This window comes from Astyanax mexicanus, chromosome 25 (assembly GCF_023375975.1).
Source record: "Astyanax mexicanus isolate ESR-SI-001 chromosome 25, AstMex3_surface, whole genome shotgun sequence".
NCBI lineage: Eukaryota > Metazoa > Chordata > Actinopteri > Characiformes > Acestrorhamphidae > Astyanax > Astyanax mexicanus.
In genome coordinates this window covers 22,699,296-22,721,163 of record NC_064432.1, presented here as the reverse complement: position 1 = coordinate 22,721,163, position 21,868 = coordinate 22,699,296, and the positions used below count along the sequence as shown (strand labels likewise).

The window sequence follows — 21,868 nt, the reverse complement described above, 5'->3', positions numbered from 1 at the left end:
ACCACCGCAGGGCCTACAACCACCACTGCAGCTGGGGCTACAACCACCACCGCAGGGCCTACAACCACCACTGCAGCTGGGGCTACAACCACAACAAGTTCCACAACTACAACCACATCTAAAGCCACAACCACCAAGCCAACATCATCAGCTGCAAACACGCTCAGCTACAAGACAGCTCTATACGCTGTATGTGTCGTAGTGATCTCACAGATGCTGCACTTTTATTAATCAGTGTATTCACTTTCGCAATCTTAAACAATGAAGCTATGCTCAGAAACAATAGTTTTGTGAAACAATGACTACATTGTGTAACATTGATGTTTACTATTGTAGTAATGTAGGAGTTTTTCAAGCTAATTTATGTTATATTGCTGGTCACATGGTTTAATTAATGAAATGTATTTTTGTGTTCTGTGTACATATTTGTTTTTTATTTTGACCTTCTCTTGTGTGTACTGATGTGTGTTGTTGATACCGAGGAGGAAAACCCACTGTTTTGTTACTGGTTTGTTGTTTTTATTTATATTTTTAGTGTATTATTATACTCTAATTAACTTGTATACAAAGTTATACAGTTATACACTGTTTACAGTTGCCATATGAAGAGGAAATATGTGTAAAATGCATTCAAATACATTTAAAAATGTATAAAAATAGCCAAAAATGTATTTTTTCTTAATATGCTGCAGTTGTTGGAAGTACATTTTTGAACTTAAAAATATATTTAAAATGTATTTGGAATGAATATCACATATATGGACAGGTATATGAATACCATGTGTTGGTTTTCCAAACAATAATAAAATACACTGAAACAAAACTTTTGTTGAATTTATTTGATTGTCCAAATTGTCCACAAGACACACAAGAATTATGGTCCATCTAAAATTAATTACAAATGAGTTACAGTTCTAACAAATGTACACAGTGCACTTGAAATGTAATGTTTTTTCAGTGGGATATTTAATTTTGCACTGTATATTAATGTAATGATTTATATAATTATTTTATACTTATGCACTGATATTTAAACACAATTTAAACACTATAAGAAAGACTGTATATACACTATTTACTATTTAGTGCAATATTATGTGTTGTTTTATTTTCATTTAAATATTGTATTTGTACATTTAGAAAACAGTTTTAGGCACCAATAATAAAAATATGGAAACATTACATTTGAGTGGTGTTCAAGTCTTTTTATTCTCATGTCTGATTCCAAATGAATAAAAAAAGGCATTGTAATATATATATATATATATATATATATATATATATATATATATATATATATATATATATATATATATATATATATATTTCCTTCCAGGAGAAAAATAAGTTTCTGGGTGGGAGAATTACACAATCTAAAAACGTCACGGCTTCTAGATGATTCATGTGTGAATGTGTGTTTTTTGTCTTGAAAAATGGTTTCGAATAATTGTACAAGAACAATCCCGCTTTAGTCCCAGCCCTTATAAAGTACGCCTGTGTGGAATCCTGAATTTCCTGATTGGCTGGATGTGGTGAATAACAGTGAGGGCTGGAGTCGATCTCTGCATTAACGGTACGTATGTAGAGACAGGTGGGGCACCTGTCAACACGAAAAACAAGGTAGTCAAAACAAAAGCACACACCTGTACATAGTGTAGTACTGCCTCTGTGTACATATTTTACCACCCAGTAATCTCAATGATGTTTCTCTGCAACCAATCAACTTTATAAAACACAGAAAAAAAATACTCATAAAATGAGAATAAAAAATAAGTAAAATAAGTTTTACTGTTAAATAAAAGTTGAAAAACAAAATACTTCTAACAATGTTGAAATCTGAACTTAAAAAACAAATGTGTGTTTGTTTTATAATTATGATCATTATCATGGATTTATTTTATTACACTTTATTATATATGGTCATATGGCCAATTAAAAAAATATCTACATTAACATGTTAAAAAATAGAACGTAAACTTTGTGAACAAACTTCGTCTTCTTTCTTCTGTGTCAATCATTTAATACGTATAAAATTGTAATCGCGTGATAATGACATGGCTGAAATAAAATTCTAATAGCATAACAGATTATATAAAAAAAATAAACAGCTATGGCATTACAGCAACCGCCTAGAAACAGCATTCCAACCCAGCTAAGCATGCACTACAACATAGAGCATAGCACCACACCTTAGAAACCATTTCATCCATTAATCTATCTGTCTATCTATCTGTCTGTCTGTCTGTCTTTATTTAATTTTCTATTAATCTAGTCTGTATTAAATTTATTTATTGGCTGGTTACAAGGTAAAAATATCACTGGTGTAGAGAGCTTTAATACAATACTGTAGTTTACTGTTGTTTGAAAGTAGGAGTAGTAGAAAAAGCTAGATTTATTATTCAGCTATTTACGACCGCAGTGTCAATATTGGAAATGTAGTTTATCTCTCTCTATCTCTCTCTATTTATATATATGTATATATATATATATATATATATATATATATATATATATATACATATATATATATATATATATATATATATATATATATATATACAAGCCATCAAACCAAGCTGATCTGCTTGAATTTTTGCACCAGGAGTAAAGGCATAAAGTTATCCAAAAGCAGTGTGTAAGGCTGGTGGAGGAGAACATGTCAAGATGCATGAAAACTATAAATAAAAACTAGGGTTATTCCACCAAATATTGAATTCTGAACTCTTAACTCATTTTCTGCTCTAAATGCTCTAAATGACAATATTTTTATTTGTAATTTGGGAGAAATGTTGTCTGTAGTTTATAGAATAAAACAACAATGTTCATTTTACTCAAACATAAACCTATAAATAGCAAAATCACTAAAGTGAAACTATATTTAAACTGAAGCTGTAGAACATCAAGATTATTGTTCTTATATCAAAAAACTAATAAATAAATCCAGTTTAAAGGCACACTTTCATAATCATTTCTATAATTCTATTTCTATGTTGCCATCTTTTTCATACTCAAAAATACAATTTATAAATTAAATATTCTGTTTGTAGAATAGGCATTAAACAAGGAAAAATGTTATTTGGGAAAACCAAATGAATAAAAACTAAATATACATTTTATTCTATAATTCTATTTTAATTTAATTTTATCTTTCTCATACAGACCAAGCAGATTGTATAAAAAGGGAAAGTTTTGAGGTAAACAGTGACTCAGTAAAACAGAGGCGTGTCTTGAATTTGAATTATGAATTACATACATCAGTAGTAGTAAAATGTGACGGAGAGGATGACACCCATGACAGTAAAAATAGCTTTTTCCCGTGTTCTTGATGAAAGTGATGGAACAGCTCTTTGTTTCTGAGCTGGTCCCTCCCAGAACGTATGAGATGAGGACGTAAGCAGAGAGACTGTGACATGTCTCACCTGCTGTTGCTCAACATCACACACTGAAGAATAAATGGGTGTGTTCTGATAAACGCAGATTCTCATGTGTATAAAAAGCTCCTGCAGGAGTTTCAGCATCAGCTACTTCAACTTCAACCTCAACCTCAACTACAACCTCAACTACAGCAGAAGATCCAGAAACTGCTCTAATCTCTGAAGATCAAGACTCAACATCAGCAGCAGGAGGATCAAGTGGCAGATTTTTCATATTAGTTTGAAGTTTCCACATCTTTCAAGTTCGGTAAGTGAAACCTTTTGTTCAAAATAGATAATTGATCAATAATTGTCTATATGATCAATTTAAGTTGTCTAAGATCAGTATTGTAACTGTGTTAGCTTCAGACTGGATAAGACAAAAAAACACCACGATCACTGTAATGTTTTTTTTTTTTCATATTTTTGCACATGTTCTAAGTATTTTAATATTTTAATCATAAATTTATTAACAAAATAATTTAAAGTGACAAAATGGTTAATTTTGTAAAATACATCTTATTAAAACATCTAAGAAATTACAAGATCAATGTTATAAATATGTAACATTTAGACTGGATAAGACAAAAACTAACATCACTACAATTTTCATGTTTTTTTATTTTATTTTATTTCATTTTGTTTCTGCTGACATGCATCAATCTTTAGATTTAAAATTTCCTAAGATTTACATTTTCACTGTAATAGAAAATTCTATCAGTAAAGTCATTAGATAATTAGATATCAGGATATCAGTAATTACCCATAACCTGCTTGTTGTTTTCATCTGTAAAGAATTATTAAATCATTCAAATTAAATATTGTAACATAGTTTTCTTCCAAAAACTCAAAATTTAAGAATTTGAGCATTTGTACAAAACACTAAGGAAAACAGCTGAGCTCCAAAAAATATTCAAAGTATTATTTATTTTTTCCTATTTAAAATAGACAAATTTGAACCACATTATATCATGTTGTATGGTGCTTTTAATCACTGTGTGAACAGTTCACTAAAAATGAACTGAACTGTTTCTGAATGCTTTTTTTCTTTTATATCTGCAGATCTCTAAAGGAAACACTTATGGCAATGCTGGTGTTGGTGTTTCTCCTACTTGGTAAGCACAATGCAAAAGACATACAAACTTTTACGAATATAAACTTTTTAAACAGTTTAAGATATTTTAATTATTAAAAAATGGATTTTTAATCATTAAAAATCTGTAATTTCCCCACCAGGAGGTCAATTCGCAGCCACTGCTGCCCAAACTACAAATAGCACTGCAGAAACATCAACTACTGTGACGACTGCAGCTACAACAACAGAAACTCAAACTTCAACAGTACCTACAACAGTGCCAACAACAGTACCTACAACAGTGCCTACAACATCACCTACAACAGTTCCTACAACAGTGGAAACAACAGTTCCTACAACAGTACCTACAACAGTACCTACAACATCACCTACAACAGTTCCTACAACAGTGGAAACAACAGTTCCTACAACAGTGGAAACAACAGTTCCTACAACAGTTCCTACAACAGTACCTACAACAGTGCCTACAACAGTACCTACAACAGTGGAAACAACAGTGCCTACAACAGTACCTACAACAGTGCCTACAACAGTACCTACAACAGTAACCATTCAAACACCAGCAGCCACTTCCTTTGATTCAACTACTGCTGCTACTTCAACACCAACAGCTGGAGCATCTACCAGTACTGCTGCTGTTGCTTCCTCTGACTCTACTACTACTGCTGCTACTTCAACACCAACAGCTGGAGCATCTACCAGTACTGCTGCTGCTACCTCCGACTCTACTACTGCTGCTGCTTCTGCTTCAACATCAACAGCTGGGGTATCTACCAGTACTGCTGCTGCTGCTTCAACATCAACAGCTGGAGCATCTACTAGTACTGCTGCTGTTGCTTCCTCTGACTCTACTACTACTGCTGCTACTTCCACACCAACAGCTGGAGCATCTACTAGTACTGCTGCAGCAGCATCCTCTGACTCCACTACTGCTGCTACTTTAACACCAACAGCTGAAGCATCTACCAGTACTGCTGCTGTTGCTTCTGTCTCTACTACTGCTGCTGCTGCTTCAACATCAACAGCTGGAGCATCTACCAGTACTGCTGCTGCTTCCTCTGATTCTACTACTGCTGCTGCTGCTTCAACATCAACAGCTGGAGCATCTACTAGTACTGCTGCCGCAGCATCCTCTGACTCCACTACTGCTGCTACTTTAACACCAACAGCTGGAGCATCTACCAGTACTGCTGCTGCTTCCTCTGATTCTATTACTACTGCTGCTGCTTCAACATCAACAGCTGGAGCATCTACTAGTACTGCTGCCGCAGCATCCTCTGACTCCACTACTGCTGCTACTTTAACACCAACAGCTGGAGCATCTACCAGTACTGCTGCTGCTACCTCTGACTCTACTACTGCTGCTGCTGCTGCTGCTTCAACACCAACAGCTGGAGCATCTACCAGTACTACTGCTGCTTCAACATCAACAGCTGGGGCATCTACCAGTACTGCTGCTGCTGCCTCTGACTCTACTACTGCTGCTACTTCCACAACAACAGCTGGAGCATCTTCCAGTGCTTCTACACCTGTTCAAACAGTATCTACATCTAGTGCAATTACAGGCACCACATCTACTACTGGTGCAACCTCTGATTCTACTACAGCAGCTGCTACCGTGACCACCACAACTTCACCAGCTTCAACATCTACCCAAGCAACCAGCCCTGCAAGTACAGTGACTGCAGCAGTAGTTCCTGTTACAACAACAACCTCTACTTCTACTACTACTACTACTAGTGTACCAACAACCACTGCAAGCACCACCAGAACACCAACCAGCACTGCTGCTACCACCACAACCACACGTTCCACCACAACCACACGCTCCACCACAATCACCACAGCAGGAAACTCCAGTGAAATAAGCTGCAGAGCAGGACTACTAATGGCTGTGTTTCTTGTCATTATTTCACATGTACTGAGCTATTAAATTAAGTTAGGATCAAAGGATCAAATATGCAGTACACAGTACGCTGGTTATAAGGTTATATGTACATGTTAGAATCCATAGGACTGGACTATATGGGCAGAAGTCAATTAAAAACACATATATTAATTTTGGTTAATATGATGATATCATCAATACACGCAATTAAAAAAAAAGCGAAAGAAACTGTCCAGTATTCCCAAGTGCCAATTTTCCTGATCTAATGATCTGATTAATTTGTTTCACAAGTATTATGCTAATATATTTATTTATTTAAAGCACTTTACTAGTTTATTGTTTTCACACTACAGTAAGAAAGTACAGTATATAGCTTATATAAACATATAAGCTCTAACTTGTTGTCTTTTATGTTTTACTTAATTTACTTAATTATTTACTGATGTATTAATTGTTCACAGTTAGCTGTGTAACTGAATCTGAAGCATACACTTTACAACATGTGAAAAAAAATGGTGATACAAATGATTATTACTAATGCCATAAAATAAACATTGTTTTTTAAGGGATTAAATAAGTCTCACATCTCCTTTACAAGATTGTTCTTTTTTAGATTCTGATTTTTTTTTTATGGCATCACTCATATAACCATTTGTATCACCATTACTTTTAAAACATACTCATGGATCATGTAATTTATTTATTTATATTTTGAATGTTTTGTCTGTAGTTACTGTAGTTTTTCCTGATAAAGCAATGCATTAAACTTTATTGTAGCTATTGATGCTTTAGCAAACACAATGTTAAGTCACTTGTTTAATTGTTTTATTGTATGAAATATTTAATAAATTAAAGTTTAAAATGCAACACAGTGAGTTGGAACACGTTGCCCTTTCATTTATGGAATCTTCTTTTAATTGTCACTTATGCAACATGCATGAAAAGCATAACATTGACTGATCTAACCAGACATTCTCCAAAAGTAGAGTTTATTGATCTTCATATGGAAATTTATCTTTGATTATTCATGACATAAAAACATGCACTTTTACACTTTAATGAAACATTATTTCAACATTTTTGCAACCTTAAACGTTTATTGTAAAGTAAACACTGATACATTGATATTAAAAATTAACTTGCAATGAACATAATGTGTTTGTCATGTAAATATGATCACTATTAAAACTATGGTTTTATAATGAATTTATTAATTTTTTTATCATAAAACACTTCGAGTATCAAAATGTAAGTGTTGAAAAAAAAGGGTTGTGTCACTTTTGCTTCAATCTGAAGATTATTTTCAGCTCTGAGTAAATCCTCAGAGAACTGTACTTATAATAGTGAACAATATAGAATGAAAAGGGAAAGTAATCCATAGTTTATTCAATTATGAAAACTATGAAATAGAAACAACATTGTAAAATTTATAATTTACAACATCAACAGCATAATTTAATCTTGATAAGATTTTGATTCCTGCATCAATAACGGAGGAAACACTGTCTTGGACACATTTATATTGTTCTACAACAAGCTAAGCGTTTACTGCAGGATATAAGGAAAGCATTGCTGATTTAGTCAATACATCCTGAACTGATAATATGTGACAGAGCTGTAATCTGTATGAATCAATTGTTACAATTTTGGTAGATATAACCTGCTGTAATTACCTAACAGAGTTTATCCAGATTGTGTCCCACAATAGGGTTAAAGATGTCTGATTCCGAGATTGGAGCTGATCCAGGCATATTTTATTCATTTTGGTATCTGGCTATATAAAATCCTAGTCAACTTTAATTTTCATTATCGACTAATCATTAACCCTCTAACTAACTCACCAACATGTTAAACTTGATGTATCCCGTTATTTGTGTTAAACTTTTTGCAATGATACAGCACAGAGAATTCATCTTCTGACTCTCGCCTTGTGTAACTGGTGGAATTGTGTCCTCAGCCTCTGCCTCTCATCTGTAATTGGTGGATCGGAGCTTCTACCTGTTTTATATAAAACTGACTTACAGACTTCATAAGTGTGATGACTTTAAATACAAACTTTCTATTAAACTTGCTTCTTCAGCAAGGTAAATAATCAGGCACTGGGGCACTGGGGAAATTTTAACCCTTATTCATATACTTGTAATTTCAAATGTTAGTATCATATGATTTTGCAATAAGACATAATTAAGTGTGCAGACTTTGAACAGTACTTCTGTGTTGTATTATTGCCAAGATTTTAATAGAAATATCAAATTGTTTCTCCAAAATGCCCAAACACAACAAATTACACATTTCTTCACTAAATAGCAGCACTTTCCACATTTAAAGAACAATGTTCTGGACATTTGAAGGACATTTAAATCCAATGTTTAGTTGTTTATATTGATTTGAAGCAAAGATAGAGAAAGCTAGAAACTGGAGCCATTTCATGCAAATATCATGCAAATGCTCTGTTTTACCCGAGGGAGAACCACAAGCCTTCTATTAAATCAGTCTGGGTTGTGTATTTGGCACAGCAGCTGTGACGTTATATTAAGAGTCATATGTTTTAAAATATCAACGATATTCCACCCAATATAAATTCCCCATCGACTTATAATGAGCAACTGTTTCCTCAGTATCAAGTTTCCACCACCTTTTTAACCCTCTGGAACCGGTTTTTCACTGTCAAGCCCTTTTTTAAATATCCCTCTCAGTACAACTGAACAAATACTTTTTTCTACCCATCTACCACTGTAATAAGATATTTTATATATGTTATAGCATAAAAATAAAAGCAATAGTTATAACAATGTAATAAAACATGACAATGACATGACAATTGCAATGATGCGTCTAACAGCGTCATAATGAATGGTATTAGAATGTAATAACACTAGTGATAACATGGTAATAACAAAATTAGAATAATACTGTGACAATGATACGGTAATAAAACCTAGTAATATGTTAAATTATTGAATATCAAGGTAATTATATAATAATAATAAAAACAGTAATGTTACCATAGCAATAACATGTTAATAACAACACCTATCTATCTATCTATCTATCTATCTATCTATCTATCTATCTATCTATCTATCTATCTATCTATCTATCTATCTATCTATCTATCTATCTATTTGGATTTTAGCTAAGGAATCAGATTTTTAAGTATTAATTTTAATTTTTTTTTTTCAGTGGAAAATGTTCCTTCAAAATGCTGTTTATTCCAAGATTAGGCTGAATATTCAATTTAATGCCTAACTGTTTCAAATACAGTTTTGATATATGTTGTTATAGATGCAAATAACAACATAGTCTTAAAACCAATTACATAATGCTGTTTGATATTTTTACAGTAGGGGTGGAGTGAGGTTTTAATGTTTTATATGACAATTTCCAACAAATAATTAATTATTACTTAAACAATTAATATTCGTAATATGATCAGGATAGCGCATTTGTGGAATAAGCATAAAACAATTGTGAAAGCAAGACAAAATACATTCTTATTATATAATTCTATATATTATATAATTCTATTTTATCTTTCCTGTACATATCAAATAAACAAATAAAGATATCAGATAAACTTAGTACTAAACTTAAGTTATATCATATACATTTATATCATTGTATAAAAAAGGAAAGTTTTGAGGTAAACAGTGACTCAGTAAAACAGAGGCGTGTCTTGAATTTGAATTATGAATTACATACATCAGTAGTAGTAAAATGTGACGGAGAGGATGACACCCATGACAGTAAAAATAGCTTTTTCCCGTGTTCTTGAAGAGAGTGATGGAACAGCTCTTTGTTTCTGAGCTGGTCCCTCCCAGAACGTATGAGATGAGGACGTAAGCAGAGAGACTGTGACATGTCTCACCTGCTGTTGCTCAACATCACACACTGAAGAATAAATGGGTGTGTTCTGATAAACGCAGATTCTCATGTGTATAAAAAGCTCCTGCAGGAGTTTCAGCATCAGCTACTTCAACTTCAACCTCAACCTCAACTACAACCTCAACTACAGCAGAAGATCCAGAAACTGCTCTAATCTCTGAAGATCAAGACTCAACATCAGCAGCAGGAGGATCAAGTGGCAGATTTTTCATATTAGTTTGAAGTTTCCACATCTTTCAAGTTCGGTAAGTGAAACCTTTTGTTCAAAATAGATAATTGATCAATAATTGTCTATATGATCAATTTAAGTTGTCTAAGATCAGTATTGTAACTGTGTTAGCTTCAGACTGGATAAGACAAAAAAACACCACGATCACTGTAATGTTTTTTTTTTCATATTTTTGCACATGTTCTAAGTATTTTAATATTTTAATCATAAATTTATTAACAAAATAATTTAAAGTGACAAAATGGTTAATTTTGTAAAATACATCTTATTAAAACATCTAAGAAATTACAAGATCAATGTTATAAATATGTAACATTTAGACTGGATAAGACAAAAACTAACATCACTACAATTTTCATGTTTTTTTATTTTATTTTATTTCATTTTGTTTCTGCTGACATGCATCAATCTTTAGATTTAAAATTTCCTAAGATTTACATTTTCACTGTAATAGAAAATTCTATCAGTAAAGTCATTAGATAATTAGATATCAGGATATCAGTAATTACCCATAACCTGCTTGTTGTTTTCATCTGTAAAGAATTATTAAATCATTCAAATTAAATATTGTAACATAGTTTTCTTCCAAAAACTCAAAATTTAAGAATTTGAGCATTTGTACAAAACACTAAGGAAAACAGCTGAGCTCCAAAAAATATTCAAAGTATTATTTATTTTTTTCCTATTTAAAATAGACAAATTTGAACCACATTATATCATGTTGTATGGTGCTTTTAATCACTGTGTGAACAGTTCACTAAAAATGAACTGAACTGTTTCTGAATGCTTTTTTTCTTTTATATCTGCAGATCTCTAAAGGAAACACTTATGGCAATGCTGGTGTTGGTGTTTCTCCTACTTGGTAAGCACAATGCAAAAGACATACAAACTTTTACGAATATAAACTTTTTAAACAGTTTAAGATATTTTAATTATTAAAAAATGGATTTTTAATCATTAAAAATCTGTAATTTCCCCACCAGGAGGTCAATTCACAGCCACTGCTGCCCAAACTACAAATAGCACTGCAGAAACATCAACTACTGTGACGACTGCAGCTACAACAACAGAAACTCAAACCTCAACAGTACCTACAACAGTGCCTACAACATCACCTACAACAGTTCCTACAACAGTGGAAACAACAGTTCCTACAACAGTATCTACAACAGTACCTACAACAGTACCTACATCAGTGCCTACAACAGTATCTACAACAGTACCTACAACAGTGGAAACAACAGTACCTACAACAGTATCTACAACAGTACCTACAACAGTGGAAACAACAGTACCTACAACAGTGCCTACAACATCACCTACAACAGTTCCTACAACAGTGGAAACAACAGTTCCTACAACAGTATCTACAACAGTACCTACAACAGTGCCTACAACAGTACCTACAACAGTACCTACAACAGTAACCATTCAAACACCAGCAGCCACTTCCTTTGATTCAACTACTGCTGCTACTTCAACACCAACAGCTGGAGCATCTACCAGTACTGCTGCTGCTACCTCCGACTCTACTACTGCTGCTGCTTCTGCTTCAACATCAACAGCTGGGGTATCTACCAGTACTGCTGCTGCTGCTTCAACATCAACAGCTGGAGCATCTACTAGTACTGCTGCTGTTGCTACCTCTGACTCTACTACTACTGCTGCTACTTCAACACCAACAGCTGGAGCATCTACCAGTACTGCTGCTGCTACCTCCGACTCTACTACTGCTGCTACTTCCACACCAACAGCTGGAGCATCTACTAGTACTGCTGCAGCAGCATCCTCTGACTCCACTACTGCTGCTACTTTAACACCAACAGCTGGAGCATCTACCAGTACTGCTGCTGTTGCTTCTGTCTCTACTACTGCTGCTGCTGCTTCAACATCAACAGCTGGAGCATCTACCAGTACTGCTGCTGCTTCCTCTGATTCTACTACTGCTGCTGCTGCTTCAACATCAACAGCTGGAGCATCTACCAGTACTGCTGCCGCAGCATCCTCTGACTCCACTACTGCTGCTACTTTAACACCAACAGCTGGAGCATCTACCAGTACTGCTGCTGCTACCTCTGACTCTACTACTGCTGCTGCTGCTGCTGCTTCAACACCAACAGCTGGAGCATCTACCAGTACTACTGCTGCTTCAACATCAACAGCTGGGGCATCTACCAGTACTGCTGCTGCTGCCTCTGACTCTACTACTGCTGCTACTTCCACAACAACAGCTGGAGCATCTTCCAGTGCTTCTACACCTGTTCAAACAGTATCTACATCTAGTGCAATTACAGGCACCACGTCTACTACTGGTGCAACCTCTGATTCTACTACAGCAGCTGCTACCGTGACCACCACAACTTCACCAGCTTCAACATCTACCCAAGCAACCAGCCCTGCAAGTACAGTGACTGCAGCAGTAGTTCCTGTTACAACAACAACCTCTATTTCTACTACTACTACTAGTGTACCAACAACCACTACAAGCACCACCAGAACACCAACCAGCACTGCTGCTACCACCACAACCACACGCTCCACCACAACCACACGCTCCACCACAATCACCACAGCAGCAAACTCCAGTGAAATAAGCTGCAGGGCAGGACTACTAATGGCTGTGTTTCTTGTCATTATTTCACATGTACTGAGCTATTAAATTAAGCTAGGATCAAAGCAATATGCAGTACACAGTACGCTGGTTATAAGGTTATATGTACATGTTAGAAACCATAGGGCTGGACTATATGGGCAGAAGTCAATTAAAAACACATATATTAATTTTGGTTAATATGATGATATCATCAATACACGCAATTAAAAAAAAGCGAAAGAAACTGTCCAGTATTCCCAAGTGCCAATTTTCCTGATCTAATGATCTGATTAATTTGTTTCACAAGTATTACGCTAATATATTTATTTATTTAAAGCACTTTACTAGTTTATTGTTTTCACACTACAGTAAGAAATTACAGTATATAGCTTATATAAACATATAAGCTCTAACTTGTTGTCTTTTATGTTTTACTTAATTTACTTAATTATTTACTGATGTATTAATTGTTCACAGTTAGCTGTGTAACTGAATCTGAAGCATACACTTTACAACATGTGAAAAAAATGGTGATACAAATGATTATTACTAATGCCATAAAATAAACATTGTTTTTTAAGGGATTAAATAAGTCTCACATCTCCTTTACAAGATTGTTCTTTTTTAGATTCTGATTTTTTTTTTATGGCATCACTCATATAACCATTTGTATCACCATTACTTTTAAAACATACTCATGGATCATGTAATTTATTTATTTATCTTTTGAATGTTTTGTCTGTAGTTACTTTAGTTTTTCCTGATAAAGCAATGCATTAAACTTTATTGTAGCTATTGATGCTTTAGCAAACACAATGTTAAGTCACTTGTTTAATTGTTTTATTGTATGAAATATTTAATAAATTAAAGTTTAAAATGCAACACAGTGAGTTGGAACACGTTGCCCTTTCATTTATGGAATCTTCTTTTAATTGTCACTTATGCAACATGCATGAAAAGCATAACATTGACTGATCTAACCAGACATTCTCCAAAAGTAGAGTTTATTGATCTTCATATGGAAATTTATCTTTGATTATTCATGACATAAAAACATGCACTTTTACACTTTAATGAAACATTATTTCATCATTTTTGCAACCTTAAACGTTTATTGTAAAGTAAACACTGATACATTGATATTAAAAATTAACTTGCAATGAACATAATGTGTTTGTCATGTAAATATGATCACTATTAAAACTATGGTTTTATAATGAATTTATTATTTTTTTTATCATAAAACACTTCGAGTATCAAAATGTAAGTGTTGAAAAAAAAGTGTTGTGTCACTTTTGCTTCAATCTGAAGATTATTTTCAGCTCTGAGTAAATCCTCAGAGAACTGTACTTATAATAGTGAACAATATAGAATGAAAAGGGAATGTCACGGAAATGGGGGTGACCCAGGCAGGGTGACGAGGAAAGTGGACACAAGTGCAGGTAAGGGCGAAATAAATAAATAATTTATTAAATAAATAACAAAGAAACAAGGAAACGAGGAACAAGTAAACATGAAACAAAGAAACACAAATAACCAATAACAAACAAGCGATGATAATAATAAACAAACAGGGAATATATATATATATATATATAAGGGAAATAAACTAGAAAATAAATAAGGAAATAAACTATAAAAGTGAAAACAAGAAATAAACGAGAAACAAATGACTAAGGTTATATACAGGGAACATAGAGCTAAACAAGAAACCAAACTAGACAAGGGGAACTAAACTAAGCAGGGCAAAGGAGAAAACAATGGAAATAAACAGGAAACCAGAAATATACACGAGATAAACAGAGGTAAACACAGAGCAAGGACTTGGGCTATGAAACGCGGTGAAACAACAGAGAGACAAAACAACAGGGGAAGGTGCAAAGACCGACGGAGACAAAGTGGCAGTGGAGGGCTATTTAAAGAAACAGGAAACACTATAATTAGAAACACCTGGGGAAGGGTCGGAGCAACAAATGAGAAACAGGTGGAAAAGTACTGAGACGGGAGACACAGAGGAGCACAGGTCACGTGGGGAAGACACACAGACACGAGACGAGACCAGGATGTGACAGGGAAAGTAATCCATAGTTTATTAAATTATGAAAACTATGAAATAGAAACAACATTGTAAAATTTATAATTTACAACATCAACAGCATAATTTAATCTTGATAAGATTTTGATTCCTGCATCAATAACGGAGGAAACACTGTCTTGGACACATTTATATTGTTCTACAACAAGCTAAGCGTTTACTGCAGGATATAAGGAAAGCATTGCTGATTTAGTCAATACATCCTGAACTGATAATATGTGACAGAGTTTATCCAGATTGTGTCCCACAATAGGGTTAAAGATGTCTGATTCCGAGATTGGAGCTGATCCAGGCATATTTTATTCATTTTGGTATCTGGCTATATAAAATCCTAGTCAACTTTAATTTTCATTATCGACTAATCATTAACCCTCTAACTAACTCACCAACATGTTAAACTTGATGTATCCCGTTATTTGTGTTAAACTTTTTGCAATGATACAGCACAGAGAATTCATCTTCTGACTCTCGCCTTGTGTAACTGGTGGAATTGTGTCCTCAGCCTCTGCCTCTCATCTGTAATTGGTGGATCGGAGCTTCTACCTGTTTTATATAAAACTGACTTACAGACTTCATAAGTGTGATGACTTTAAATACAAACTTTCTATTAAACTTGCGTCTTCAGCAAGGTAAATAATCAGGCACTGGGGCACTGGGGAAATTTTAACCCTTATTCATATACTTGTAATTTCAAATGTTAGTATCATATGATTTTGCAATAAGACATAATTAAGTGTGCAGACTTTGAACAGTACTTCTGTGTTGTATTATTGCAAAGATTTTAATAGAAATATCAAATTGTTTCTCCAAAATGCCCAAACACAACAAATTACACATTTCTTCACTAAATAGCAGCACTTTCCACATTTAAAGAACAATGTTCTGGACATTTGAAGGACATTTAAATCCAATGTTTAGTTGTTTATATTGATTTGAAGCAAAGATAGAGAAAGCTAGAAACTGGAGCCATTTCATGCAAATATCATGCAAATGCTCTGTTTTACCCGAGGGAGAACCACAAGCCTTCTATTAAATCAGTCTGGGTTGTGTATTTGGCACAGCAGCTGTGACGTTATATTAAGAGTCATATGTTTTAAAATATCAACGATATTCCACCAAATATAAATTCCCCATCGACTTATAATGAGCAACTGTTTCCTCAGTATCAAGTTTCCACCACCTTTTTAACCCTCTGGAACCGGTTTTTCACTGTCAAGCCCTTTTTTAAATATCCCTCTCAGTACAACTGAACAAATACTTTTTTCTACCCATCTAACACTGTAATAAGATATTTTATATATGTTATAGCATAAAAATAAAAGCAATAGTTATAACAATGTAATAAAACATGACAATGACATGACAATTGCAATGATGCGTCTAACAGCGTCATAATGAATGGTATTAGAATGTAATAACACTAGTGATAACATGGTAATAACAAAATTAGAATAATACTGTGACAATGATACGGTAATAAAACCTAGTAATATGTTAAATTATTGAATATCAAGGTAATTATATAATAATAATAAAAACAGTAATGTTACCATAGCAATAACATGTTAATAACAACACCTATCTATCTATCTATCTATCTATCTATTTGGATTTTAGCTAAGGAATCAGATTTTTAAGTATTAATTTTAATTTTTTTTTTCAGTGGAAAATGTTCCTTCAAAATGCTGTTTATTCCAAGATTAGGCTGAATATTCAATTTAATGCCTAACTGTTTCAAATACAGTTTTGATATATGTTGTTATAGATGCAAATAACAACATAGTCTTAAAACCAATTACATAATGCTGTTTGATATTTTTACAGTAGGGGTGGAGTGAGGTTTTAATGTTTTATATGACAATTTCCAACAAATAATTAATTATTACTTAAACAATTAATATTCGTAATATGATCAGGATAGCGCATTTGTGGAATAAGCATAAAACAATTGTGAAAGCAAGACAAAATACATTCTTATTATATAATTCTATATATTATATAATTCTATTTTATCTTTCCTGTACATATCAAATAAACAAATAAAGATATCAGATAAACTTAGTACTAAACTTAAGTTATATCATATACATTTATATCATTGTATAAAAAAGGAAAGTTTTGAGGTAAACAGTGACTCAGTAAAACAGAGGCGTGTCTTGAATTTGAATTATGAATTACATACATCAGTAGTAGTAAAATGTGACGGAGAGGATGACACCCATGACAGTAAAAATAGCTTTTTCCCGTGTTCTTGATGAGAGTGATGGAACAGCTCTTTGTTTCTGAGCTGGTCCCTCCCAGAACATATGAGATGAGGACGTAAGCAGAGAGACTGTGACATGTCTCACCTGCTGTTGCTCAACATCACACACTGAAGAATAAATGGGTGTGTTCTGATAAACGCAGATTCTCATGTGTATAAAAAGCTCCTGCAGGAGTTTCAGCATCAGCTACTTCAACTTCAACCTCAACCTCAACCTCAACCTCAACTACAGCAGAAGATCCAGAAACTGCTCTAATCTCTGAAGATCAAGACTCAACATCAGCAGCAGGAGGATCAAGTGGCAGATTTTTCATATTAGTTTGAAGTTTCCACATCTTTCAAGTTCGGTAAGTGAAACCTTTTGTTCAAAATAGATAATTGATCAATAATTGTCTATATGATCAATTTAAGTTGTCTAAGATCAGTATTGTAACTGTGTTAGCTTCAGACTGGATAAGACAAAAAAACACCACGATCACTGTAATGTTTTTTTTTTCATATTTTTGCACATGTTCTAAGTATTTTAATATTTTAATCATAAATGTATTAACAAAATAATTTAAAGTGACAAAATGGTTAATTTTGTAAAATACATCTTATTAAAACATCTAAGAAATTACAAGATCAATGTTATAAATATGTAACATTTAGACTGGATAAGACAAAAACTAACATCACTACAATTTTCATGTTTTTTTATTTTATTTTATTTCATTTTGTTTCTGCTGACATGCATCAATCTTTAGATTTAAAATTTCCTAAGATTTACATTTTCACTGTAATAGAAAATTCTATCAGTAAAGTCATTAGATAATTAGATATCAGGATATCAGTAATTACCCATAACCTGCTTGTTGTTTTCATCTGTAAAGAATAATTAAATCATTCAAATTAAATATTGTAACATAGTTTTCTTCCAAAAACTCAAAATTTAAGAATTTGAGCATTTGTACAAAACACTAAGGAAAACAGCTGAGCTCCAAAAAATATTCAAAGTATTATTTATTTTTTCCTATTTAAAATAGACAAATTTGAACCACATTATATCATGTTGTATGGTGCTTTTAATCACTGTGTGAACAGTTCACTAAAAATGAACTGAACTGTTTCTGAATGCTTTTTTTCTTTTATATCTGCAGATCTCTAAAGGAAACACTTATGGCAATGCTGGTGTTGGTGTTTCTCCTACTTGGTAAGCACAATGCAAAAGACATACAAACTTTTACGAATATAAACTTTTTAAACAGTTTAAGATATTTTAATTATTAAAAAATGGATTTTTAATCATTAAAAATCTGTAATTTCCCCACCAGGAGGTCAATTCACAGCCACTGCTGCCCAAACTACAAATAGCACTGCAGAAACATCAACTACTGTGACGACTGCAGCTACAACAACAGAAACTCAAACCTCAACAGTACCTACAACAGTGCCAACAACATCACCTACAACAGTGCCTACAACATCACCTACAACAGTTCCTACAACAGTGGAAACAACAGTTCCTACAACAGTGGAAACAACAGTTCCTACAACATCACCTACAACAGTTCCTACAACAGTGGAAACAACAGTTCCTACAACAGTACCTACAACAGTACCTACAACAGTACCTACATCAGTGCCTACAACAGTATCTACAACAGTACCTACAACAGTGGAAACAACAGTACCTACATCAGTGCCTACAACAGTATCTACAACAGTGGAAACAACAGTACCTACAACAGTACCTACAACAGTACCTACACCAGTAACCATTCAAACACCAGCAGCCACTTCCTTTGATTCAACTACTGCTGCTACTTCAACACCAACAGCTGGAGCATCTACCAGTACTGCTGCTGCTACCTCCGACTCTACTACTGCTGCTGCTTCTGCTTCAACATCAACAGCTGGGGTATCTACCAGTACTGCTGCTGCTGCTTCAACATCAACAGCTGGAGCATCTACCAGTACTGCTGCTGTTGCTTCCTCTGACTCTACTACTACTGCTGCTACTTCAACATCAACAGCTGGAGCATCTACCAGTACTGCTGCTGTTGCTTCCTCTGACTCTACTACTACTGCTGCTGCTTCAACATCAACAGCTGGAGCATCTACCAGTACTGCTGCTGTAGCCTCTGACTCTACTACTGCTGCTACTTCCACAACAACAGCTGGAGCATCTACTAGTACTGCTGCAGCAGCATCCTCTGACTCCACTACTGCTGCTACTTTAACACCAACAGCTGGAGCATCTACCAGTACTGCTGCTGTTGCTTCTGTCTCTACTACTGCTGCTGCTGCTTCAACATCAACAGCTGGAGCATCTACCAGTACTGCTGCTGCTTCCTCTGATTCTACTACTACTGCTGCTACTTCAACACCAACAGATGGAGCATCTACCAGTACTGCTGCTGCTACCTCCGACTCTACTACTGCTGCTGCTTCTGCTTCAACATCAACAGCTGGGGTATCTACCAGTACTGCTGCTGCTGCTTCAACATCAACAGCTGGAGCATCTACTAGTACTGCTGCCGCAGCATCCTCTGACTCCACTACTGCTGCTACTGTAACACCAACAGCTGGAGCATCTACCAGTACTGCTGCTGCTACCTCTGACTCTACTGCTGCTGCTGCTGCTTCAACACCAACAGCTGGAGCATCTACCAGTACTACTGCTGCTTCAACATCAACAGCTGGGGCATCTACCAGTACTGCTGCTGCTGTCTCAGACTCTACTACTGCTGCTACTTCCACAACAACAGCTGGAGCATCTTCCAGTGCTTCTACACCTGTTCAAACAGTATCTACATCTAGTGCAATTACAGGCACCACATCTACTACTGGTGCAACCTCTGATTCTACTACAGCAGCTGCTACCGTGACCACCACAACTTCACCAGCTTCAACATCTACCCAAGCAACCAGCCCTGCAAGTACAGTGACTGCAGCAGTAGTTCCTGTTACAACAACAACCTCTACTTCTACTACTACTACTAGTAGTGTACCAACAACCACTGCAAGCACCACCAGAACACCAACCAGCACTGCCGCTACCACCACAACCACACGTTCCACCACAACCACACGCTCCACCACAATCACCACAGCAGCAAACTCCAGTGAAATAAGCTGCAGGGCAGGACTACTAATGGCTGTGTTTCTTGTCATTATTTCACATGTACTGAGCTATTAAATTAAGCTAGGATCAAAGCAATATGCAGTACACAGTACGCTGGTTATAAGGTTATATGTACATGTTAGAATCCATAGGGCTGGACTATATGGGCAGAAGTCAATTAAAAACACATATATTAATTTTGGTTAATATGATGATATCATCAATACACGCAATTAAAAAAAAAGCGAAAGAAACTGTCCAGTATTCCCAAGTGGCAATTTTCCTGATCTAATGATCTGATTAATTTGTTTCACAAGTATTACGCTAATATATTTATTTATTTAAAGCACTTTACTAGTTTATTGTTTTCAAACTACAGTAAGAAATTACAGTATATAGCTTATATAAACATATAAGCTCTAACTTGTTGTCTTTTATGTTTTACTTAATTTACTTAATTATTTACTGATGTATTAATTGTTCACAGTTAGCTGTGTAACTGAATCTGAAGCATACACTTTACAACATGTGAAAAAAATGGTGATACAAATGATTATTACTAATGCCATAAAATAAACATTGTTTTTTAAGGGATTAAATAAGTCTCACATCTCCTTTACAAGATTGGTCTTTTTTAGATTCTGATTTTTTTTTTTATGGCATCACTCATATAACCATTTGTATCACCATTACTTTTAAAACATACTCATGGATCATGTAATTTATTTATTTATATTTTGAATGTTTTGTCTGTAGCTACTGTAGTTTTTCTGATAAAGCAATGCATTAAACTTTATTGTAGCTATTGATGCTTTAGCAAACACAATGTTAAGTCACTTGTTTAATTGTTTTATTGTATGAAATATTTAATAAATTAAAGTTTAAAATGCAACACAGTGAGTTGGAACACGTTGCCCTTTCATTTATGGAATCTTCTTTTAATTGTCACTTATGCAACATGCATGAAAAGCATAACATTGACTGATCTAACCAGACATTCTCCAAAAGTAGAGTTTATTGATCTTCATATGGAAATTTATCTTTGATTATTCATGACATAAAAACATGCACTTTTACACTTTAATGAAACATTATTTCAACATTTTTGCAACCTTAAACGTTTATTGTAAAGTAAACACTGATACATTGATATTAAAAATTAACTTGCAATGAACATAATGTGTTTGTCATGTAAATATGATCACTATTAAAACTATGGTTTTATAATGAATTTATTAATTTTTTTATCATAAAACACTTCGAGTATCAAAATGTAAGTGTTGAAAAAAAAGTGTTGTAT

The 21,868-nt window shown here is 34.2% G+C and overlaps 1 protein-coding gene across 1 annotated transcript; it reads left to right on the top strand.

Moving 5' to 3' along the window:
- Window positions 1-3,453: 3,453 nt before the first annotated feature.
- Window positions 3,454-21,468, top strand: LOC125787735 (mucin-2-like). The gene is made up of 9 exons (XM_049472380.1): window positions 3,454-3,681; window positions 4,476-4,528; window positions 4,650-6,439; window positions 10,175-10,236; window positions 11,321-11,373; window positions 11,495-13,162; window positions 17,806-17,809; window positions 18,602-18,654; window positions 18,776-21,468. Exons 2-9 carry the CDS (start codon window positions 4,495-4,497, stop codon window positions 20,641-20,643), a joined length of 5,532 nt encoding a protein of 1,843 aa, XP_049328337.1. The 5' UTR covers window positions 3,454-3,681; window positions 4,476-4,494; the 3' UTR covers window positions 20,644-21,468.
- The last annotated feature ends 400 nt before the right edge of the window (window positions 21,469-21,868 follow it).

Excerpts from the sequence above, each read along its gene's own strand:
- LOC125787735 (XM_049472380.1), top strand. The coding sequence starts at position 4,495 with ATGGCAATGCTGGTGTTGGTGTTTCTCCTACTTG. Across the intron at positions 4,529-4,649 it reads GTTGGTGTTTCTCCTACTTG|GAGGTCAATTCGCAGCCACT; the intron begins GTAAGCACAATG and ends TTTCCCCACCAG. Across the intron at positions 6,440-10,174 it reads TTTCACATGTACTGAGCTAT|AGAGTGATGGAACAGCTCTT; the intron begins TAAATTAAGTTA and ends GTGTTCTTGAAG.